The 24,234-nt window shown below is 47.5% G+C and overlaps 1 protein-coding gene across 2 annotated transcripts in view; it reads right to left on the bottom strand.

Moving 5' to 3' along the window:
* Positions 1-3,781: 3,781 nt before the first annotated feature.
* Positions 3,782-24,234, bottom strand: part of KCNH1 (potassium voltage-gated channel subfamily H member 1) — a 437,701-nt gene continuing 417,248 nt past the window's right edge. The window contains exon 11 of one of the 2 annotated variants that reach the window (XM_025393409.1): positions 3,782-4,686. In XM_025393409.1, the coding sequence (XP_025249194.1) occupies positions 3,829-4,686 (858 nt within the window). In that variant the 3' untranslated portion in view covers positions 3,782-3,828. The remainder of the gene's footprint in view (positions 4,687-24,234) is intronic. The other variant, XM_025393400.1, reaches the window with a different exon arrangement.

Below are 24,234 nucleotides of genomic sequence, written 5' to 3'. Positions count from 1 at the left end.
TGCAAGACATAGTACAATCTATTAATCAAATGCACATCAGCAACGTGTATCTATCTCCACCAGGGCTCCTAAAATTTCCCAGAGTATGCATGTGAGACAGAGTGGTCAGTGCAACAAGGGAAAATGAGGATCTTCCTATACCTAGTATTCCTAGAGTCCCCACAAGGGCTCAGACAAAGAGCTTGACAGTTGGTATAATACCTTCCATCTAAGGATTTGGAGAGGAAGTTTGCTGAATGGGATGGGGTGGTGTAGTACAATTTTACCCCTGCTCAGCCCTCCCCACTTCTGAAAGAGGAGGATTCCAGCAAAAGGGCTGATGTTTGGCCAACAGCAGCACACTGGATCAAAGAGGTTGAGGGTAAAACAGGCCCCCAGGGATTGGATAACAAGAAGAAATCAAGTAAGAAATGTATTTCCAAAAGTTTGCTGGAAGGCTGCGAAATGGGCTCAGTTTTTTAAATACTTGGGCTATCCTGTAGCATTAATGTTGTAACCTTGTTAGCATAATGTAGCATTGCATTAATTAATGCAATGAGTTGCATTAATTGTACACTAGATAATTTGGTTTTTCAACCAAATGGTCCCCTCTGTTTCTGTCCTTTGGCTATCTTGTCATGTCCAGTGGAGGAGCCCTTTGTAAGTATATGGGATGGCAGTGCCCATTGCTGGAGTCAGTGCCCCCCCCACCAAGAACAAACACCACCTCACTGACCATCTCAGTTCTCAGCGTTAACCCTAAAACCACCCCCTCCATCAGCCGGGAGGAGCACGTTCAACCAGCAGCCAAGTGACAGGGACAAGACCTCCCCACTTCAAAGTAGCCTGTCAGGATATTCTCTGGGAAATGGAGCTTCAGTATGAATGACATTCAAAGCAAAGAATTTAGTAGAAATCAAATAGCACTTACTAGACAATGGTGCCACATATCATGCCCCCACTCCTCAAAAAGGAAAAACATATATCCTGGGCAAATCTGTTCTCTTGGCATACTTTTTCTGAAGTCTAAATGTTCTGTCCCATACCTAGTAACTTTTTGTTTCCCTCATCTCTCTCCAGCCACCAGATAATGGTTTATACTGGAAGGCTCAGGTCAGTGGTGTCTGAGGCACATGGTCCTGGCTCGGGAACCCAGAGTGGCATCCTGGCATGGGAAGGCAGCACAAAGCAGCCTGCGGCCAAGTTCATGGCATGAAAAGGAAGGGAGAAAGGTTTGGCTCATTTACACAATGTTTTTTCAGAGAAAACAATTACAGCAAAAAATCCCTCAAATCCTAGGGAGGATTACGGGAGAATAAAGCCCATGCACCCACACGTGCACCTGTGACCCCAAGAGGAACAGATTCCTGCCGCAGAGCTGGCTTCCAGCCATGAGCCCAGTTTGCACTGATTCAGGAGTGCATTTCCAAAGCTACATTCCACCCTAAAACATGTCTGGACTTCAAAGCCTTACATCATCTTTGCCCCTCATACCCAGAGGTCTGAGAGATTTCATGGACATCCATCTCCCTCCGGCAGAGCTGGAGGGAAGTGGCAGGGCCTCTTGACATTGGCTATGGAGTGCTGGACAAGAAGCCTGTCATCAAGTCCCCGGAGAGCTGGGAGGCAACAAAAAGTCTCCAGGGGCAGGTGCTTCTGAGGCCGGGTTTTGGGGGTGGATTAGAGGCCTACCCTGCCTTAAAAGTGGTGGCTCCTAAACTTCAGAAGCAGGTTGAGGAGCATGTTTAAGAAATGGCAGACTAGAATGTTAGGGGGCAGCCAACAGATGGGATTCCAGATATTTTACGGGCTCTTACCCAAGGACTGGTTGGCAGCTTCTCAAGTGAAAGAGGCTGAAGGCCTCATAGCTTTATCCAAAGTCAGACAGTTGTGACTCGGCCTTAGGAAATTAGAATTCCTCTTCTTTGCATGCCGCCACCTGAGGCTAAATCTAATTATGTCACAGCCTGGAGAAGCTAGGGGCAGCCCCTGTAAGCCTCATGTGAGAAGCTACATATGAGGTTAGGGCTCCTGGAGCAGGACTCTCCCTTGAGCTTGCAGGCCCTGGCTTCCCAGGGCCATCTGTGCCAACCCTGTGAACCAGGAGAGGTCAGCCGTGCCTTGCACAGACAACCGAGGGCCCAGCCCTGGGACTCACCATGAGCACTGGGCAGGACTAAGGAGGCGAGGCGGGGTGGGGTGGTGGGTAGGCTCGGACCAGAGGCTCTCAGAAACACTGAGTATCTTTGGTAGGGCAAAGGTACCAGGGATGGGGTCACCATCTAACATAGGCAAAGGTAAGCTCCCTGGATAAGTCCATGCTGTCACCTGTACTCCTAATTCCATTCCCTCCAAGCTGACTCTTCAGAGCTGAACTTCTAACCTTGCTTGTCAGTATTTGGGGTCCTGACACCTCTCTCTAGGGCATGTGCCCTGGCCAGCTCCACTGTGCCTGGAAGAGACTTCTCCCCTTTCCTTTCTCAGATGCCATTGAGAGAAGCCCAAGCACATGAATAACCTGACTTAGGTGACCACGAGGCAGTGGACTGTCCCCAAGCATCGTGGCATAAGGGCTCGGATGGCCCATATGCAGCCCTGTGACCATCACTGGGAGCCACGGCTCCAAGGCCACTTTTCTCCATCACCTTATAGAGATAGCTGGAAACTCACTGCTTCGTTCTCTTTCCAGCTCCTGAAGAGAGTACAATCATGATCCTGAAATCTTTTGCCATTTTCTCTTGAAATCCTACTGACTTTAGTAGGAGATAGAGAGACTGGCTTTAAAATAAGGCCCAGCATGGCTCCCAAGTGCCTATCATGACCCCGTGCGGCGAACAAAATACAAAGGTCTGCAGGGCAATCCCAATGAGAATCAAAGTATAAACATAGCACTTGCTACAGTTCTGAGGTTGTGTGTGTCTGCTTTGTTAATAAAGCAACTCTGGGCTCATGACCCTTCCTGCCGATGCTCCATACCCTGAGGAATGCCACGGGGACACTTGGGAAGAGGCCAAGAAGGAACAGAGGCAAGGGAGCCTGTGTGTGAGGCCAGCGGCATGGAGCACGGCCAGAGGCTCCGCTGGGGACTCCAGAGCCCTCCCTGTCAACTGTCCCAGAGGAGCAGGCTGTGGGCCGCACCGCAGAGAACCCCTGGATCCTAAGGACCCCTCTCCAGCTCTTACCCTTGCCTCATCACCTTTGGGAAAGGAGACCTGAGGATTCCCAGCTCCAATGTCTACGGGCTGCATGCACCATACCTGCAGCTGCTTTTCTGGCCTTAACCATGAGACAGAAAGTTTCCGGGCTCTACCCTCCTGTCCCTCAAGCTCCGCTTGTCCCGAGCTAGTTACAAATGACAACTACAGGAGAACATGGTGATGTCAGACACAGGCTGTACAAGGACGGGGATGCCGGGAAGTCCCTGGCCCACCACAGTCCGTTGGGGGTCTTGGCAAAGGAGCCCAGCATGGTATATACATGAGAGGTTCTCGGCACTTTCCCACCAGTCCCCAGATGGCTGCTGCTCTGTTCTGGTAGTTTATCTTTTACAAATATCATGGTAGTAAAAAATTAAAAATGAAGGAAAATACCCTTTAGACAGCATGTCCCTTCTTTCAAAATTGTGCAAAGATGGTTCAGATGCAGCTGCCACCTTGCAGGGTAGGGGCACGCTACCCTTCCTGTATCTTTTTCCAGATAGAGAAAGAGCGCGTCTAAGCCACCGGCCCCACTTTTTCTGTCAGGAAAAGCCTACTTGAAAATTGTTGGTCATGTGGACGTGTGTGGTAGGGATGGTGGTCATGGCAAGGTTGTAGGTGTCTGTCTCTGATTTTTCTTTTAATAGACCTCTCAGCTGGCTCCAAAAATGTCTCTCTCTGATTCTGGGGACTGTGGCCTCGATATTTCAAACAGCTCCTGAGGAGACTGAGAGGATCTTCTGGAAGTTAATATCCTGAGTATCTCAGAGAGCTGTTTCTCAATATTGGTCATTTTGGCGTTTAAGGCCTTGATGTCCTCCTTCAGCTCGTGCCTCACCTCCAGGACTGTGGCCTGCAGCGTCTGCTCAGGGATGGGGTAGAAAGAATGCTTGACCTCTGCCAGGATGGGACTCCGATCCTGGGGACTCCTGGCCTCACCCACATTGTCCAGCCGCAAGTCGCTCTTGGTGATGCCACTGTCACACGAGTCTGTCTTCTTCAGCGTGGCCTCACCTGATGCTTTTGTCCTCTCGGGAAGTGTCTCCATCGACTCAGCCTTGGACACCTTGTTCCATTCCTCACCCTTCCCGCAAGCATCTTTGAAGCGGGCCCAGCCTTTGCGCTTGGCACAATCACCCCCACCCGCCTTGGGGCCCAGGCACTCGGACCCGGGTGCATGTAGCTTTGCGTGGTCTGGAACCCCGGAGGTGGAGGCTGCCTGGAAGGACACGGGCGTGGCAGGACTCTCACGTACGGTGACCACGCTGGCCTTCATGAGGCTGTGGTTGGCGGAGGCATGCTCTGTGAGGACATTGCCCTTCTCCACATCTAGGTCATCCAGGTCCCGGCCCCCTCTCTCAGCCGCCAGCCTGGCCTCTTTCTGCTGTCGGAATCTCTGGAAGAGGCGCCGGACAGGGTGGTCCGGGGGCAAGATCAGGGGGGCCTCATTCTTTCGTTTCATGCGCTCTTCCTCTTCACGTTTCACATCGCTGATCTTCCGGAACACAATCTGGAGAGAGAGAGAGAACGACATGCCATGTTAGCCACATGCTGGCTGCAGCAGCCCAGCTCAGCCCCTCTGCCTATCATGGCCCTCTCCTTCCAGTCCACCTGCTGCCAAGAGGCTGGGGCTCACAGCCTGCAAGGCCTCACAAGGCTTTTCTCTATGACTGACCTCACCCTCCTTTTCTTGACACTGACTCCCAGCTTTCCAGCAGCAGGTAATTGACTCCCTTTGTCATTCCCTTCAAGAGGAACAAATCGCATTTTTTTCCCTCCCCACATGCCAGGAGGCTAAAGAATCCAAAGAGCATCTTCCCAGGAGACTGTCCTAGCCTCTGAGCCTGGCCTCCCTTAAATCCGTCCTTGTCTGCAATTCAGCATCATCTCATGAGCCTTTCAAATATCATTTTTCTGGCCCCACTTCAGACCTACTCCATTAGTATCTCTGCACAAAAGCTGGAGCATCTCTGGTCTGAACCATACTTCAGGGCAAGAAAGTCCCCTGGCAAGGCTACAGCTAAGGTTTCCAATGCCACCCACAGATCTGGACCCTAAGTGAATGTGGTTGGCTGTGAAAAGTAAAAGCCAGTCTTACACAGAAGTCCTCCTTGTCCTTGGTGACCTTACAGTAGACTAACGTCTATAAAGTTGAACATAAACTTGTCCTAACAATAATACCCACACTTAGACAGTGATTTGCAGGTCACAAGGCACTTTAATGTTACTTCATGTATTCCTTTTGACAGCACTGTGAAGTCACTGGAACACCTGTTATTATCCCCATTTCAGACATAAGGAAACCGCAGCTCAGAGTGGCTAAATATCACCTAACAGGTAAGTTGCCTAGAAGGGACTTGTACCCAAGGTATCAAACCCCAGATCCATTAGGTGGCCAGCAGGTAATGACTAATGATAACAATACTTCATGCAGAGGATGGACCATCAGCAAAACAGACTCATGAATTTGGCCCTGAGTGCAGCATAAGCCACAGCTTACAGGGGCCTTCCCCTGCGTCAGCATCTGACTATGGGAAAGCCCCATAATTTCTAGCTTATATTGCATGTGCCAGTTAGACTCTGGGACATGTTTTGATCCATATCATGTTTGAATTTGTGAGATGCAACCTGTAATAGGTTGTCTTTTTAGTGTAAATTTCTGATTTGAGGACTAGAGGTATTGAGATTGTGTAGAAGTAGAGGAGAGGCCTGTGGTAAGGGAGAACAGCAGCTTTTTCATCATCCCAATCTGGGAAACTTTGTGCCCTGGGCAGGCAACTTAGACCCACCCAGAACCTGTCCCAGGGACTTGCCACAGGACCGCCGGTCTTGGGGAGGCACACATGGTGTCATGCCAGGAGCAGGGTTTGGGGTCAGAAAGAACTAAGTTTAAGTCCCAGCCCCATTACTTAACCGTGTAACCTCACACAGGTATCTTAACTTCTGAGTCTCAGCTTCCTCCTTAAAAAGTGAGGAAAATCTCTACTTTTCAGACTTGGTATAAAGCTGATACAGGATGACTTATATGAAATCACTGGCCCACTGGAGGTGCTTAAATGGCTCCTGTTGTCCTCGCCCTTTCAAGGCCCCCAGCTGAAGATGACACGCAACTTGCCCTACCTCCTCCAAGAGGCCCTGCCCTGTGCTGTCACCAGTAGGTTCTCAGGTATGACCAACAAGACGACTGTTTTATAGTGCCCAACACAGAGAAGCCAAATAAACAGTTAATTGTTTGATGCTAAGAATCCATCAGCAAATCACTGGCAGACTAGAGGCCCACGTCTGTGCACTAACTTCTTGGTCAAAGTTTCTGTCACTAGATGACTTTACACTGAGGTCACTAACAGGTGGATGGGTGGTTAAATCTTCCAGCTAGTATCTGGATTCTGATATGTGACTTTCTGACCTCCACTGGGCAGCATTTCTCCCATCCCTGCCTCCTCTGGTCCCCTCTTTAGCCGTACCCCAACTGCCCCTACAGTCTGGCTTGCAGATCCAAGAAGTGGGACTCGGGAGAATCCTGTCCACCCTGAAGAGGGACAGAGAAACCCAATAAAGGCCTCATGGGGGGATGGGGAAGTGATAAGTAGAGTGATTGGGACCCTTTTCTCTCTGTGCTCTGAGTTGGATGCCTCTATACGCGCTGTACTCTGTTCTGGGAATGGCCTCTGCTCTCCATTGGGCATCCAAATCCTCTTCACACCAAGACCCAGCGCAAATGCACCTCCTCCAGAAAGTCTTCGCTGATTTCAATGTGCTGTAAGTTATCCTCCTACCTGCCAACTCCAATGGCCCTTTCTACAGTTTGACTGCTCTTCTGTCCTGATTACTCTCTATCTTGTATCCATTTGTAGTAGAGAGTCCAACTCTCTTCTGCCTACTCACATGCCTTCTTAGAGAGGGGAGGAGAGAGAAGAGAATAGGAAGGAAGGTGGAATGGAGGGAAGGAATGCAGAAAAGAGGAAGGAGAAAGTGGGTGAGAACGTGAATGTACCCAAGAGAGATGATGGCTTTTAGAGCTCATTGCTCTTTTCCTGCCCTTTATATCTGCAGGATATCTGATTCCTAACACTATCCCCCTTTTTCACTTGAGCAAGTTTGGGCAGGTCTATTCCTTGTAAGCAACAATTCCTGAACACAAACATATCCTATCCCGCTAAAAGGTCCCTGAGGGCTCAGAACAGTACTTTGGAGGTCACATTGTATTTTTTACTTTTTAAATGTTTGCTTATTATTTGCCCTGAAAGAGCAATGATTTTCCGTTTTGTTTCCAATTTCCAGCTGTTCAAAGTGCCTGGTACCTAGCAGGCCCTCAATAAATATTTGTGCAATGTAGAACACATAAATATTGGCTAATGAATCCGTGGGATAATATCTTCTTCCTGGAAAGATGAAATCACAGAGGTCATAGTCAATGTTATAAAAAGCAGAGTTTGGCCTGGACACACATCTCTCAACATCAAAGGTCAGGGGCAGCCTCTGAGACTTGAGATGTTCTAAGACTAATGAAAAGGAAGTTCTTCAGATATTGAGGAGTCAACAAAAAACTGATCCCAAGAGGCTTAACATAATTCATGGTGGACATTTCGGAGGGAAAGTGGGAGTTCCTCTTTGAGGGTGTGGCTACATTGTGCTTGTCACCCAGAGGCCCCATGGGTCAGAATCCTGGACTGAGCCAGCCAGCATATTCAGGTGTTATGACTGTGTGGTCGATGTGGGCAGTTCAGGCACTCATAGACAGGGCCTGTTGGTGGACCCACAAGTCTCTGGATCTGTGCAGGCTTTCTTTCCAAAGTGTCATCCTAGGCTGCCCTCCATCATCCTGTGTGATAGGCAGCCCCACTGAACGTCACTGTCTCAACCAATGGACAGGTGAGCCAGGGAAGAACTTCCTATCCTGCAGAAATGCCTGGTTCTTCCTTTGAGAATCAGGGAGGTAAAACCTGCCACCCCCAGGAGACAAGGCAAAAGGAATTTTTACAGAGCTGATGTGGTCTGACAGCTTTGCTGATCTGGAGTCAAGGGCTCTGCTTACTAACTTCAACTGCTTTTCTGGAGAAGTTAGTCATGGAGTGTGTCTTAGAGGCAGCCATGACCATGCATTTTGCCAAGTATTTTAGATCTGAGTGGGCAGGAGTGGTTGTATGACTCATGACAATGAGGTCTGTGCCACCAGCACCAGCCACAGCGGCTCTCCGTCTGCTTGGAGATGCTCCACAGCTTCCCATGGCAAGAGTGTATCCTGGGAATGATGGGCATGACTCCCAACTCCGTAACCCAGGATGCTCCCTGTACTGGACAGGTGATGGATGGAGGTCTGGGAACAAGTCTGTCCAAAGTATTCCATGATGCTCTAATAGGTACTATGAGGTGGGAGAAGTTCCAAGGTTAGGTACGTTTGAGCCACACTGCAGTGTTAAATGGGTTGCTTTACTGCAGGACTTCTCAGAGCCTTACCACACTAATGTGCCTTATGAATGTCTAAGAGGAAGACATTATATGCAGCATTTCTTAAGCCAGTTCCCCCAGATCCTCTCTTTTGAATGAAAGAATCCCTCTGGAAAACACTAAAATTATATCAATGTGTAGGGTATGGGATGTTCTCTGTATTTGTGTATAGCCCTGACAGATGGGCAGATGTTTCCTGTTCCAGCTAAAGGGGACCCCCTATCTCTAACTCACTCGCTAAGCCCCTGGAATTTGAGATTTGAGGACTCCATTGCAGATGCATTACCCCCTGGTAGACAGGCCAGGGTCAATCCAAACTCTGTGGCTATAGCCATCCTCGTTGGTGAAGCCAAAAGAAGTGATGTATATTGCCCTCCCTCCAAAAATCTGCTTCTAATGTTTGTGGTTTAATGGGGAGAGAGAAAAAGAGATCACAGGTAACTTCTCTATGCACCACACATAGGCTCCTGAAGGATGGTGTGAAAATAAAATCCTAAAGGACTTCCATTTTCACTCATCCTCATTGCAGACTGACCTCATACTGATTTCATCATCTCTGCCTGGCTGATTTTATTTTTGAACTCTTACATGAGCTCAGGGAACTGACATTTAAAAGTACCCCTGAGATGAACATTTTTGCAATGAGGACAACTGCTCATTGGCTCTTGCCTTCTTTCTTCACATCACAGATCCTTAGTCAGGGACCACACCAACAGAGAAGTGCTGGGGTCTGTCTGGAGAGTTTGTTCCACTGGAAAAGGCCCAGCCCTGGTGATAGAAAACTACTCTGTTCTTGGCATGGTTTCAAGGCACTGGTAATGGGATAAGTCCAGATCCTTCCTGGATCCAGCCAGAGTCCTGCCAGCCCACAGGGGCATATATTTTTCTAGCCTGACATGTTGCTCAGAATGCTGAGCAGCTCATGACTTATTGCAACCTGGAGACAGAGCACGCCTGGAGGGCAGGGACGCTGCTGTGCCTTGCTCATCGAACTTGGCATCCCTCTAAGCTCGCACCAAGCAACGGCCCTAAGTCTGGGAAGACTTAAATGGTTGTTGAGCTGAATGGAATTGACACTCAGATCCTTAAGCTATAGGGATTTCTTGGTAATTATTTTCTACTAGGTTTGAAAAACCAATACCCCTGGAATCTGACGTGAGCCAGGATAGTCGACCACCTCTTCTGGGTTACATTAAGAGGGCCCGGCTCCTCTCAAGCCTAACCTGTTCTCAAGCCCTAGCCAGGACCAGGCCAAGGGGAGGAGTCATCCCCTCGGGGTCTCATGCATGGGGGAAAGGCAGGCCTAGGAGGGGAATGGACTTGCTGGAGTTCTGGCAGCAAGAGAATGTGGGGAGGGCACCCAAGTGGGCGCACAGTTACTTAAAAGAACTCAGATTGTGGAATAAAAATACATATGTAATGTCAATCCTCAGTGGTTTGCATAAATGAGCTGAGGTATGAGTCATCGAAATCTATGGATATATCAAAAGGGATTTAGATGATTTTCTCTTGGATTCAGACACATGTCCCCAATCTGAAATGCTCAACAGTAGAAAGAGCACTGGCTTGGAGTGGTCCTAGCTCTGCCACTGACTAGTCACTGTGTGACCTTGGGAAAGTTATATCCTTCCTTGGTTGTACCAGATCAATGGTTCTGAAATCTGGCTGCACTTCAGAACCCCTTGAAGAGGTTATCTAGTGAGTGAGAATTTCCCATGACAGGGCTAGAAACTGGCATTTGCAGCAAGCTCCCAAGTGATTCTGACATGGGCAGCCTGACCCATGTCTGCTGACTAGGCTCTCAGAACCCCTGGATGGATGGCTGGTGACGTCACTGCTACTCTGCTGTCCCCTGTGCATGGACTTGTGCTCACACGAGTGTGGCCACACACACCAGCCTCCTGCGCACCTCTCTGCCTGTACTCACACTTCCAGCCAGACTCAGCCCTCCTAGGTGCTACCTGGGATTGGAGTGGGGGATGACCCTGGTCTCTCACTCAGCCTCTGGTCCCTGAAGGATGACTGAGAGGAAACGGGGAGGCCCCGCAACCACCTTCAACTCTTTCTTTCTTAGATCTGACAAAAAGCTGTCTTAGAGTGGGGGGACATAAAGCCAAGCAAACATTTACTGAGCACCCACTGTCTGAGAGCACTCAGCAGGGCGCACACACTCTATAGCTCCTTGCTAGTAGAAGCCAGGCCTCTTGTCCCAGAGCTGGGGTCCATGTTGGTGCTGACTCAAGCACCGTGAGTGGCCGAGCGTCAGAAGGGCCCTAACATCCCCACAGGCCCACTTGACGTAGCTTTCCTTGTGGTTTCCTCACCCACCAGCCTCCTCCACCAGTCACCCTGCCTGGTTTTATGGCAGAGCATAAAACATGAAGGTTAACAAACTGGGCCATTTAAGAAACTTAAAACATGGAAAAACAAACTGCAGATGGGCAGATAGGATAAGGCAGTTGGTTGGGTTTTACTTTTGGAAAAGGCCACTTCTCAACCCCCTCAGAAAGATCACTTCTGTTATAATGGAATCAAATGCTACATTTTCTACTTGGTATCATGATGAATACATGACAGCCCAGAACATGGGAGGCCCTGAGCCTCGAGGAGGGGAGGGGGCCCCAGAGGGACCCAGGCCAGTTCGGCTAAGGCTGTGTGCTGCCCTGGCCTGAGGCTGGAGGGAACAAAGCACAGCACTGTCCTCCAGGGGATGCCAGGCTCGGGAGACAGAGCAGTAAACTCACAGCATAAGCACAGAGTGCTAAAGTGGGCCCAGGGTGGGAGGGCGAGGGCAGGAGCCTGTGGAGTCAGCATGGAGTGACGGCATGTGCACACGCTGGAAGTCAGGTGGACTTGGATCGTGTTCCCCAAATCTCAGTTTCAGCACAGAATACAACTGCTTTCACAGGACTGTTATAAGGATTAAGTTGGATAATGTAAGTAAGCCCTTAAGGAGAGTGCTTGACATTTAATAGTTGCTCAGTAAATGTATTATGTATTACTCTTTATGGGGGCGGTCCTTGAGATGATTCTAGAAGGATGAGCTAGAATTAGGTATAAAAGGTAAAGAATTTGGGTGAGGGTGTTCCAAACAGGGAACAGCCCACGCCAAGACACAAAGGCAGAAACGCCAGCCAGGGAAGAACAGTGTCTTTGTGGTGGCAGTCCTGGTGAGAGGAGCTGATGCTGATGGAGAGCTCTGATGTGCCAGGCACTGTGTTAAATGTTGGACCTGTGCCATCCTCGAGGAAACCCCAGCAGGTGGGTACATTATTATCCTCACTTTTCAAATAATGAAACCAAGTTTAGAAAGAGTAAGTGATCGCCCAAGAGGACAAAGCTGTGGAGCTGTGAGCCAAACCCGGGCAACTGGAGTCCCTGCCCACACCATGTCTGAGGCCATTCTTCTAGGGAAAATGCCTTGGGTTTTAGGGCAAAGGACAGTTTCTCTCAGTATAGGCTGATGACCTCCACTAGTGTCTCTCCGTCTTTGTCCATTGGCAACTTCTCTAAAGAATTCAGGGGCAGCGCTAGGAAGTAGAATATCTGGCCAAGGGAAGGCGAGAGGCCAAGAAGCCAAGATTCCCAGAGGATCTAAAGAGGGAATGCCTCTTTAGATGCATTAGGCTATGTGGTGTTTTAATTTGTCAGGATGAACCAATGACTTAGGGTGAAACCCAGACTTTGATTGGTTAAGTTGAAAAAGAGGGCTAGCAACACATGAGCCCAACTGTTTGGCTTATTGGAAAATCCTGCCTCCCTGAAGGATGCTGAGGTTACCAGTTACCCTGTTGACCACTCGTGACCTCTGGGCCCAGCACTAGGCAGAAGGAGTAGGAATGCACAGATGTCCCAGTGGCCTTTATCCTGGAAAACCCTAGAGGCTAGAGCTGTTCTGTTCTCAGGGGACCTGGTCCACTGGCTCTCAGCACACTGCTAACAGGCAGGCCCCTCCCATCACCATGCAGCATCTGTACTTTCTTCTGGCATTAATCAAGAATGACTTGTCTGACACATCAGTGCCATCCCATCATCTTATTCACTCCTCTAAGGTCCCCACTAGACTGGCAGACATGGGCAGTAGGTGGATTGGACGTATCTTCTTTTGACAGACCAACCTGGGGCCTGAAAGACTCCCACAGATGCTCCTGTTCCTTTTTCTTCAGGAAGGTTCAAACCCAAGACAGATGAGTATCCTTCCTTCTCAGTGCCACCCAGAGAATGAGGTTGCCCCTGGGTTGCTACTCAGGGAAGAGATGGCACTGCTGTGCAGGAGTTGCTATCCTCTGGCATTTCACTAGGGGTCACATTTGTCACCTTCTCCTTGTTTTGTGCTCCCTCAGTGTAGTGGACTGAATTGTGACCCTCGAAAGGCATGTCCACCCAGAATTTCAGAAGGCAGCCTTATTTGGAATAAGGTTCTTCGCAGATGTAAGCAAGGTAAGGATCTCAAAATGAGATCATCCTGCATTAGAGTGGGCTCTAGACCAGTGATGAATGCCATTACAAGAGACAGGGAAAAATGCAGAACACAGAGAAAGGCCATGGGGAAGATGGAGGTAGATACTGGAGTTATGTAGCTACAAGCCAAGGAATGCCAAGGATTGCTGACAGCAACCAGAAGCTAAGACAGGCCTGGAATGGATCCTTCCCCAAACCTCCAGAAGGAACCAAGGCAGTAGACAACTGTATTTCAGACTTCTGGCCTCCGGAACTGTGAGAGAGAAGCAATTTGTTTTAAGCCACCAAGTCTGTGGTCGTTTGTATGGCAGCCCTCAAACTAGAACACAAGGTCTGCTTCACCACTTCCTCCTCTCTCCCTCCCCTAACGGAGGCCCTGTCCACAGCCCTGCCCTTTGCACTTAGGCCTCGCCAGCTGTTCTCCCTTCTGCTTCAGTATTTATCCTCACGCAGCTGAGGCCGGCATAGAAGCCAACAAGACAATGGATGTAAGTGCCCACACCTGCCGTGTGCTGGTTTCAGACCCTGAGGAAATTACTTGATCTTTCAAAGCCTTAGTTGTCTTCTGTACAGTTCCTACTTCTTCTTCCTGTGGAGTTGCAATGAAATAACATTTGAGAGAAGTCCCCCTTCCTTCACATTTATAAACCAATGCTGCTTTTCTTTCTAGTCCCAGCCTGAATATTCCCACACTGAGCATGGGTACATCAGTGTTTCAGAGACCCCTCAAACTCTACTGTCCTAGCCAGAGCAGTCTCCCTTCCCACCTAGTTCTTCTTCAGTGAAGGTGAAGTAGATAATCAGGTCAGTAGGAATCAGAACCCCACGTGGGTGGGTGGGAGGAGCAACTGAAGAGAGGCCAGGTAGAAGACTGTGACTAAAGCTAGTGACAGATATAGAGGGGATGGCCCAGGGAAGCAGAGGAGTGGGCAGATAAAACACAACATGGCCCGCTTCTAGACATACACACCAGTTCATGATGCAAGGAGAAACAAATATGATCTGCAAACTCTGCACCTCATTAACCTGAACCTGAATCAAGAATGACTTGTCCAACCCATCAGTGCCATCCCATGAAGACTCAGGCATCATCTTATTCACTCTCATAAGGGTCCCTGCCTAGACTGGTGGCCATCTTCTTTTGACAGACCAACTTCAACCTGTGGCCTCACCTGCACTAGGTCCCTGAGGGGCATTTGCAGCCTTGTGGGTATCCCTGGGAAACACATGCTACTAACTCCTAGAGGGCTTTGGCCCCTAATGTTGTCTCCCATCCTAGGAACCAGACGGAAGCATGTGCAAAACACAGGCCTTCCCTTAGCCCTTTCAGAGGCAGTTTTAGGAGTCTGCTTGCCTGCCTATGTCTCCACTCCCAGGAGGTTCCACTCTGATCCCTCAAAGGAGGACAAGTCTTACAGACTGGAGCTTTGAACCTCTTCCTACTTCCATTAAAAGCTCCTTGAAGCATGTGGCCCCAGTGGGCAGCCCTCAGGACTCCTGTCTTTGCCCCTTCACTCTGGCAGTGCATAATGGGGAAGCCTAGAACCCCTGCCCTCCCCACCTCCAGCAGCACTTGCCAACCAGTAAGAGGGACAGAATCTCCTGGGGAGCTTTTCCAAATACACATCTAGGCACTACTCTCCTTGCATCCCACTCTGCCCTTCAGTCTCCACCTCTATTTGAGAGCCAGTGCCCTAAGCCTAGAATGAAGATCATGCCAGTAAAGACAGGGGAAACAGGGTAAGACAGCCACATAGGACATATTTCATATTCATGTTTCAAGGACACACACACACATGCTCAGCAGAGAAGATGCCCCTTCTCGATGCCAGTGTACCAGCTGCACACGTAGCTCCTCTTACCAGCTACTCCCAGCCCTCTCTCCCTCTGCTTTTTTTTCCCCTTAGTGACTGACAGGTATCCTATCCTGGGTAGAGGCCTGAGGCACTGGATCTGAAGCCAAAAATAGCTGAAGGGTGGTGGGAGTGGGCAGTAATCCTATCCGTGCTGCCTGAGCCCTCTGTCTGCAGGGAATATGCCCAGTGGGGAGCAGAGCCACAGCCTGTCCCCTAGGTGGGGAAGAAACTCTCAGCCAGTGAGAGGTCTGTAGTCCAAAATTCCCAGGGAATCCCCCTGGAGCTGGGCAGTCCCTAGTCCCAGGCCCCTTGGGGAGAGCCTGTTTTGTGATGGATTTCACAGGACTTCACAGCTCTGTATGTCCATTCTTCGACCAAACCTAAATTTCTGACTGGGGTTTTAAGCCTCAGGTCCTTTCTTTATAGAGAGGTGACATTCTCTCTGAAACTTCATTACACAAGGAAACAGCTCTGATCAGCCATTCAAACACTCTTTATGTAGTGCCTACTGAATACAGAGCAATGTATGAAATGTATGAGGTAGTTGGTCCACATTTAAAGAAAGCGAAGACTCTTCCTCTCAGAAGCTGATGATCCAACAGCTTTCCCAGCCTGAGCTGATCTGGGAAACAGCTGCATTTTACAGAAGGACCAACTGAGAATGAGAAAGGGAAGGGGGGATGGGGAACAGCGCCCATACAATGTTTGCTTCTCCTTGGAGTCAGGATGGTGGTTCAGAGGCTGTTCTAGAACAATCCAACCTCTCTTTAGAATGCTGACACTGATTTACGGAGTTGGCACTGCTCTATTCTTAGCTGTGGACGGGGCCACCAGGCCATGACGCCACTCTCCTAATGAGAGGGGGCAACGGAGAGTTCCTGAGCAGCTGCCGCCAGCGGCTCAAGTCCTTTACTTTATCCAGCTTAGTCATGACAGCAGCTCTGGGAGATGCTCTGTTGAATGTGCTTTCATAAGGAACTTTTCCACTTGTGAGAGCATTACTCCCAGTTTACAGATGTGATGGTGACTCAGAATGGTAACTGGTCATTCACTTGAGTTCTTGGTATATAGTGCTAACATCAGTCCCTTAGGACCTGGACCATTTCTAACCTATCTCCCAATAACACCTAGTATATTTACACTGTGTTCAATTTTAGCACCTGAGACTATCAATATATTCATCTATCTCTTTGTGTGTTTGAATTATCTCCCTACTCCCATTGTCCCTCCCTCCCTCAATAAGACAAGTCTCCTTGCTAGAATAAACTCTACCTTGTTCATTTTTGTGGTGCCAAAACTAGAAGGGTACTTGTCACACAGCAAACATTCAGTAACTATTTGGGGACTGACAGATTGCGTGACTTGGGCAAGTCTATTAACTTCCATCTTTGTCTATTATAATTTGGAAATAATATGCTTTACAAGAGAGAAATATCGTGAGGATGAAATGAGACAGTGAGCCCCGGGATGTGTGCATCAGCTCTTTATGTATTGCCAATTAGCACCAAGTCCGCCCTCCACACTCTACTGGCTAGGCACCGGCCAGTAAGTTACCCAGACTCCCTTGCCGGCTGGTTTCCTGTTAGGGTCTGCCAGTGGCAGCTCTGGCAGGAGACTGACAGGCGGGAGGAGGAGAGAAGGGGCTTCTTCCCTGCTTTCAGCTCCTGTAGTATGGCTCCAGCAGCCCCGGTCAGCTTTAGCCCCACTCTCCAGCAGTTTCTCTGGTCACTCCCTGCACAAGCTTCTTCAGCTCTCAGCTGTGTACCTGGGCAGTCAGGGTGCAGCTCCACAGCTCTCCCCACTCTCTGGGACACGGGTCAAGCCAAGCTCTCTTTCCAGAAGTCTGGGGAGGAGCTACACGTGCCTCTTCCTCAGAGGTCCTGGCACAAGATAGGCAACACCCCTTCTCAGAGGGCTGCATGGAGCACCCACTCACCAAAGCTAGGGCCCCTCCTCCAGCCTCCTAGGTTTTGGTAATACTGCCCTTTTGTGCTCCCAGCCCTGGTAGAGAATGCTGTTTATTTCCATTATTAATCCCTGGGTGTCCTCAGCATCTCCTTTTTGCTCTTTTAGCCTTTCAACTCCAACATCATGATTTAAATCCTCTCTTAAAAAATTAGTATAGTTTTAGTTTCTGTTTTCCTGACTGGGCCCTGAGTGATTGTGTGCGGGAGGGAGCTCGGGTTCAAGCCTAGCAAGGGGGCAGGCGCTCCCACTGAAACCTAGTGGGAGCTGATACCTTTCTCCCAAAAAACTAGTAGCATGAGAAAGAAAGACACTTGAACTCCCACCTGGTAACCCAGTCCTCGTTTTATGGGGGGCACTGGCTAATGTCACCCTTGCCACTGTCAGTAATCAAGGCTTTGAATGTCTCTTGGTTTCCTTGGTTACCAGGACTTGGGGAAAGGGCATTTTTCTTCCTTGCTACTCAGTCTATTTTCCTCATTCAGAGGATCTGCTGTTCCTGAAGCTTTCAGAGAACAGCCCGCATAGAGGCCGGTGCAGGGAAGGAGACAGAATTTTATCCAAGTCTATCTTAGAAGTACTGTCTTTTGATGAATCATCACTTGCCCAACTGTGGCCCTGGGTGAAACTGTAACGCACAGCCATCTACTGAGCAGGTTGATGCTAACCATTTTACATAACTTATCTTCCAACTCTCAACCACAAGCCTGTGAAATTGAAACTAATTCTCATTCCTCTTTCAAAGTTAAGAATTTCAAATTTAGAGAGGTCCTTCGCTGATGGTTTACTCAGTCAGTCAGTGGGTGACCAGAACCCAAGTCTGCTGATATCCAAACTTTGCCACCAGGGCTGGGAACCCACATGTTCTAGAGCTTAAGGGGCCCTGGGAAGGGAAGAAATTCATGCTTCTTTGCTTGGGAAGCTTCCCTGGGAAGGTCACCAGAGCTCTGGAGAGAGCTGAGCACCTGAGGGCCAAGAGGGTCTTCCTGCTGGGCCCAAGAAACATGGGCAGGATACCTGCTTATGCCAGGCTCTGAGCTTGTGCTAGGACATGAACTGAACTCCTCTGAGGATTATGCTAAACTGTGACTGCTGATAACCCAGACCCTGTGCTGCCTCCCGCAGCGGGACTGGGCTCCAGGCCTGGGGGTTGAGAGTTCAACTTTTCCCTCAGGAATATTCATCTATCTTTCTTGCAGGCCTGCAAGATGCTCTTGCCAAATGGAGACGTGGGATGCATTCATTTCAATCCCAGATCATGCACTGAGGTGCTCCTCTTTTCAAGGCAGCAAGGCAAGAAATTTGTCTCTCAAACTGCACATTCACACAAAATCCGTAGTCTGACCCTGGCAGACTGTATACTCATGTTATTGCCACTCACTGCCATGGCGGGTGGGGGGAGGTTGTATCCTCTGGCCCATGGCCAGGACTCAGGGACTACTGGCTCCTCACTCCTGGAGTCCAGTCCCCATGTGGAGCATGGCCATGCAGTTTGCCAAGGGCAGTATTTCCAAGGCCCCTCCTCTGCTTCCATCAGCCACACGTGCCCAGCAATCCTTGTTCCTGGTACGGTAATCCACATCAATGCATCTGGGAAAGTGGCATTTTAATTTTCAGGAAGCAGATAATGCAAAATTAGGGGACTTGTGGTGCATATCAAGCAACTGTATCATTTCTACTTATTTTTTCACATGCTGTCATTGTAGGTATATGGATAGACAGTTTGTGGATTGCTTTTCTCTCCTTCTGTCAGTATACACAAATGGCAAAAGTTAGTACTGAATCCAATATAGAATAGGAAGGCTGGTGTGTTCACTCCAGGAGTAACCTTAAGTATTTCAGTTGACCTAGAGGTTGAAAGCTCTACCTGGACAGTTAAGTTAAGGATCTGGACAGTTTAGCTTTCCCATTCCACACCTATAAGCTAGCCAGCCCACATATTTGAAGCAGGTATGCCCAATCTTGGCTTTCTTGGTTGGAGAGGAGGCAGAAGGAGAAAAAACACTGCAGACTGCCCCCACCAAGATCTGTTCTGACCACCACGGGCTGGCACCTCCCACAACTTAGCCCGTGGGAAGTCCCCAAGAGCCAAGGGGTCTGGAGAAAGCTGAAGTGGGTTCCTAGTCCAGGGGAACAGGGCATTTGAGACGGACAAAGGCCCTAAGAGAAGAATAGATATACCATAACCAGATGAAGAGAAGGTAAAAGAGAAAGAGAAGGATCTCTGGCTAAAGGATTTTACTAGGAAGGTAACATGAAATAAGAAACAACAAGAGAAAGGGCAGAGAAGGGGGCATAGAGCCATCAAAATGGCAAAGAAATGAGCCTTTATGTACCAGAATCACGGAGGGGAGGGAGCCCCATGTCACTTGATAATGACAGTGGCTGCCAGATGCTGGGCTCTCCTGCGTACTGGGTTCTGTTCTAAACGCTTCACATACATTATTTCCATGACCTTGTACGACAACCCTATGGGTAGCCACTATTACAAATCCCATTATGGAGAGGAGGAAGCTGGGGACAAGACTGTACACAGTGAATAAGAGGCTGAACCCAGGCTGATCTGCCACCAGAGCCCGAGGGCTGCAGTGCCTGCCTACCATCCAGCCTGCATCCTCCTGCAGAGCCCACAGGCAGCTGCCCCTTCTTCTTTGATACTAGGAGGAGAGAACAGGGACTCCCCACCTTTATTTGAAAATGAGACTCTCTTTCCTTTGCACCACTGTCATCTCCCAGCCTACTGTGCAACGGACCCACATAAAGTAAGCGTATTTCTCCAGCTGGGTCTCTACCTTACACTCTGTTCCTATATCTTGGACCTTCTGCTCCCCAAGTGAGTCTCTCTGCTCCATTTCTGTACCCACTGTAAAGAGAACAATAGGCTCTGTGGAGTAGACATGTGGGTTAAATGAGACATAATGTACATAAAGCACATGGCATCCCCAGTGCTCAATAAATACTATGCCTGCCTCTCCCCACCCTGGATTGAAGGTTTTGCCTTCCCTTTACTGAGAATGTGGCCCTCATGTGCCACTGATTCAACAGGAGGGACAATCCTATGCCTGGCCAAAGGAGCTGTATTTGGCCAAACCTGGGCACAGTGTGGACACAGACCCGTTCAGAGAAAGACTGCCAGAGGAATACCTTTGTAGCATGAGTATAATAATGGCCAGGAGAGCCCCACTCTGCTGAGGAGGAGCTTTGAGAAGCCATCTTTGGAGCAGGAGTGGAATCTCTCTAGGTAGATCCACTCTAGGTAGGTGGATCCCCAGGCAGCAAGCACAGCCACTAGGCATAAGCTAAGAACAGAGGGAACCACAGAAGCTGGACAGAAGGTGGCTGAAAAGCTTCCCTGCCCACCACTGGCAGGACCTACCTGTTCCTGTGTGCCTTCCTGCGCTCCACACCCCCAACCCCCAACCCTGCCCCATCTCTAATTTTCAATGACATGTCAAAAATGTTTCACCAATGACCCCATCCTACACATGAGTTTTTCCTGGAGTAAAGAATAATTAAAAAGTTAACCTAACCAGATGTGTATAGCTGGCAGCTGGGTTACTATTATTTATTTTATGAATGTGGATGCTGAGGCGCCAAGGTGTTTGGGGCTAGTAAGTGGTAGGGCCGGCTGGAATTTGAACCTAGGTATGAGCCCACAAACCCAAGCTTACTTTGCCTTCCTCCTGACCAGCTGCCAAGGACTCAGCCACTCATCAGTGGCAACTCCCAGGGATTAAATTAAATTGGCTGGGACAGGAAGAGCCGGAGCTGATGGTCTCAGATCCTGCTCCCATCTCAGGAAGAATCTGCTACAGCCCCTTGAAAATCAGCCAAGTGAGGAAGGGACAAACCACCATGCAAGTCAGGAAGTGATGAGCCACCAAAGATGGTGTTCAAAAGACATCTCTTTATATGTAATGGTTGCAACAATTATACTGTCCTCCAAGGCCACCAGGAATGACAAACACACTAAGAGGCTTACAGAAACACCGAGCAGGGAATGAAACACTGCTATCTTTGGTACAGGGAGCAGATACTTTACTGCCTACTGACACAACTCACAAGCTTCGCCGCATTCCCTGCTGCAGGTATGGGGTGTCCAAGCCAGCTTCATACTCTCATCTGGGCCCCTCTGGCCAGGAGTGTGAGGCCAAGGTTGGAGTATAGAGCACACCTAGGTCCAAGAACCTTCTGACTCCTTCAAAGTTGCTCTGCCTGGGTTTCAACAGCACCACAATCTGCTCTTTCTTCCCACCTTAACCCTGTATTCTCTTTGTCTTTTTCTTATTGATTTGTCATCTCTCTGTATATATTTTAGGCCTTAATTTGTTGCTATTTACATCTGTGGGAAAAAAAAATCTTTTCCTAATCCAGCAGTTGGCAAGCTGCTTCTGTAAAGGTCCAGATAGTAAATATTTTTGGCTTTGCAGGCTACTCAATTCTGCCACGATAGCACAAAAACAGACAAAATGTAAACAAATGGGCACGGATGTGTTCCAATAGAACTTCACTTACAAAACTAGATGGTGGGCCAGGATTGGCTCAGGTTATAGTTTGCTAACCACTGTCTTGGTCCATAGCTTGTCTTTTAATCATTTTTTATGGTCTTTTGTTGTCTCAAAGTTTTTCACTTTAATGATCAAATTTTTCTCTTTTCATTTATGGTTTGTACTTTTTAGTTTCTTTTTATTTTTATTTTTTATAGAGACAGGGGTCTCTTTATTTTGCCCAGATTGGTCTTGAACCCCTAACCTTGAGCAATCCTCTCACCTCAGCCTCCCAAAGCACTGGGATTGCAGGTCTGAGCCACCATGCCTGGCTTGGTTTGTACTTTTTGTATAGTTACCAATTACTATATAGATGAGGATACTGAGGCCCAGAGAGGGAGAGTGGCTTACTAAGGTTGCAAAGTTTCTCTGTAGCAGAGCTTTCTTCTAAGATTCTAAGGCACCACCTTGGGATCAGACAGCCTTGGCTTTGAATTTTGGCTGTTATTTATTAGCACTGCTTGGACAAACTTTCTTTTTTTTTTTCTTTAATATAACCCTTTTCCCTGAAGTTAATCTTCCTTCCTTCCATCTTTCTTTTATTTGCCTGGCTGTCCAATAAACCCATCACTAATTTACTTCACACGTCTGAATACCTCTATCATGTGCCCCCCAAAATATTTTCCATGTTTCTAAAAACATTAGTTCCATTTTTCCCCCTGGAGACATCATTTCTGGGGCCATCTGTACCCTTGCTCAAATATCATCTGGCTGTTTTCCAGGCCTGGAGTCTGCTGCCACTAGCTGACCTATGGCTATGTTCTTTTTCTTAGTTTTCTCCTCATTTTGCTGGAGCACATCCCCTAGTGGTTCTTCAGGAAAAAACATACCCCCAAAGCCACTGGAATTCCTGCATTCTTAAAAAATATTTTTTTATCTTCACCCTTGAATAACAATTTGGGGCATGGAATTCTTGGCTGAAATTCATTTTTCTATCAGAATTTTCAAAGTATTTGTTTATTAGCTTCTGTAAGTGAGCATTGTGATTAAGATAGCCATTCTGATTACTAATCCTTTGAGTGTAACTTACTGTATCACTTTGGAAGATTTAAAGATTTTTTTTTTTAACCTCTGAAAGTTTCAGATTTTCACAACACTGTGCTTCGATGTGGGTCTTTTTAACTCAAAGACCTGGACCCTTGGTGGCCCTGCAATCTGAGGATTCTTGTTCTTCAGCTCTGAAAAGTGTTCTTATATTATTTTCTTTGATAGTTTTTCTCCCCTCCATTTTCTGCTTTTCTTTGAACTCCTATCAGTTGAAATGTAGAGTCGATGTTTGAATTTTATTAACTTCCCCTTCCCCCTTTTCCTTATTCTTTGTCTTTTTATCTTCTATAAGATTTCTTTGATTAAATTTTCCAGACTTTTATTATGTTTTAAATTTTCTACTATCTTATTTTTTAAAACTCAAAGGCTCTTTGCTTCTTTTGAATTTTTAAATAGCATCCTGTTTTGTTTCATGGATATATGGACTTTATATCTTTATTGTAAGCATTTTTCTTTTGATCCTTGCGTTATCTCTATAGTCACTGGGTTGCATGAGGTAGAGCTGTAGAGCTGGAATTCTTTCCATCCCATATAAGGACTTTAAGCCAACCCCCTGAATTTTAATGCTGCAGTTTACCTCCTCCTCACCCCATGGTGATTTGTGCTTCTAAGGCCAGAGCTTTCTTGGGCTTTGCAAGAGGAAAAAAAAGGCTCCTTTTCCATTTTAGCCCCTTCTGCATCTGTGCCGCAGCTTCTTCCACTTTACTAAATCAGTTATCTTTCCTCCGTCTGCCTTCCATCTTTCAAAATTACTTATCTGCTACTTTCTCTTCTCCCAAGTTTTAACAAATTAGTCCTTCTAGGTTTCTATATTTTAAAAAATGGTTTTTGTATCATTTCATTGGGTTTTCTGGAAAGTGAAGAAATAGATGTTTATGGCTAATCTCCCAAATTTAACACAATTTTATTATTTTAATTTTTAAAATATACACCAGAAGCCCTTTCTAACTAATTTAAGGATCCAGAAGTCATAAAATAAAAATAAATTTGGTTATATAAAAATCCCTTCTGCACGGCAAAAAACAACATGTGCAAGTTAAAAGACAAATGGCAAAATGGGAAAATACTTATAATTTATAATATGACAAAAACTGCTCCTAAAAATAATAAAAGACCCCAATATTCCTATTTTTTAAATAGATAAGAGAGATCACAGAAAAGGAAATTTAAATGACTGCTAAGCATAAGAAAAAATGCTAAATCTCGCCCATAATATGAGATGTACACATTCAAACTACTCTGAGATACCACTCTTGAAATTTATCAGATTGCTCAAAATCCGGAAGTCTCACCCCACACTTTGATAACAGGGTGTGGGGAAACAAGCATTCTCATACATCACTGGCAAGTTTGGATATCAGATTTCTCATCTATAAAATAGAGTTAATAACAGTGCCTACCTGCTTTATACACTAATTGTAAGGACTAAAAGAAATAATGCATGTAAAGTGCCTAACACACAACTAGTACACATTTAATAAATACTACTTATTAACATATATTTGCTTGTGCCATTGTGTTTTTCTTCAATGATGATGCTACAAAAGACAAGATTAAATGCTGCCTTCCTAACTCTCCCATAAAATCTTGGAGGACAAAGACTATGTCTCATATTTCTGTGTCCCTTCCAGGGCCCTGCAGAGAGCAGGACACAAAGAAGTGTGTGGTCATGAAACACCTGATCTTTGAGGGACAGTATCGATTTTTATGTAAAATCTGTAATCTCGGGCTTGT

The sequence above is a fragment of the Theropithecus gelada genome, chromosome 1, assembly GCF_003255815.1.
Source record: "Theropithecus gelada isolate Dixy chromosome 1, Tgel_1.0, whole genome shotgun sequence".
NCBI classification, from domain to species: domain Eukaryota; kingdom Metazoa; phylum Chordata; class Mammalia; order Primates; family Cercopithecidae; genus Theropithecus; species Theropithecus gelada.
The sequence above is the reverse complement of the archived record's forward strand: the minus strand, read 5'-3'. Positions and strand labels throughout refer to the sequence as shown.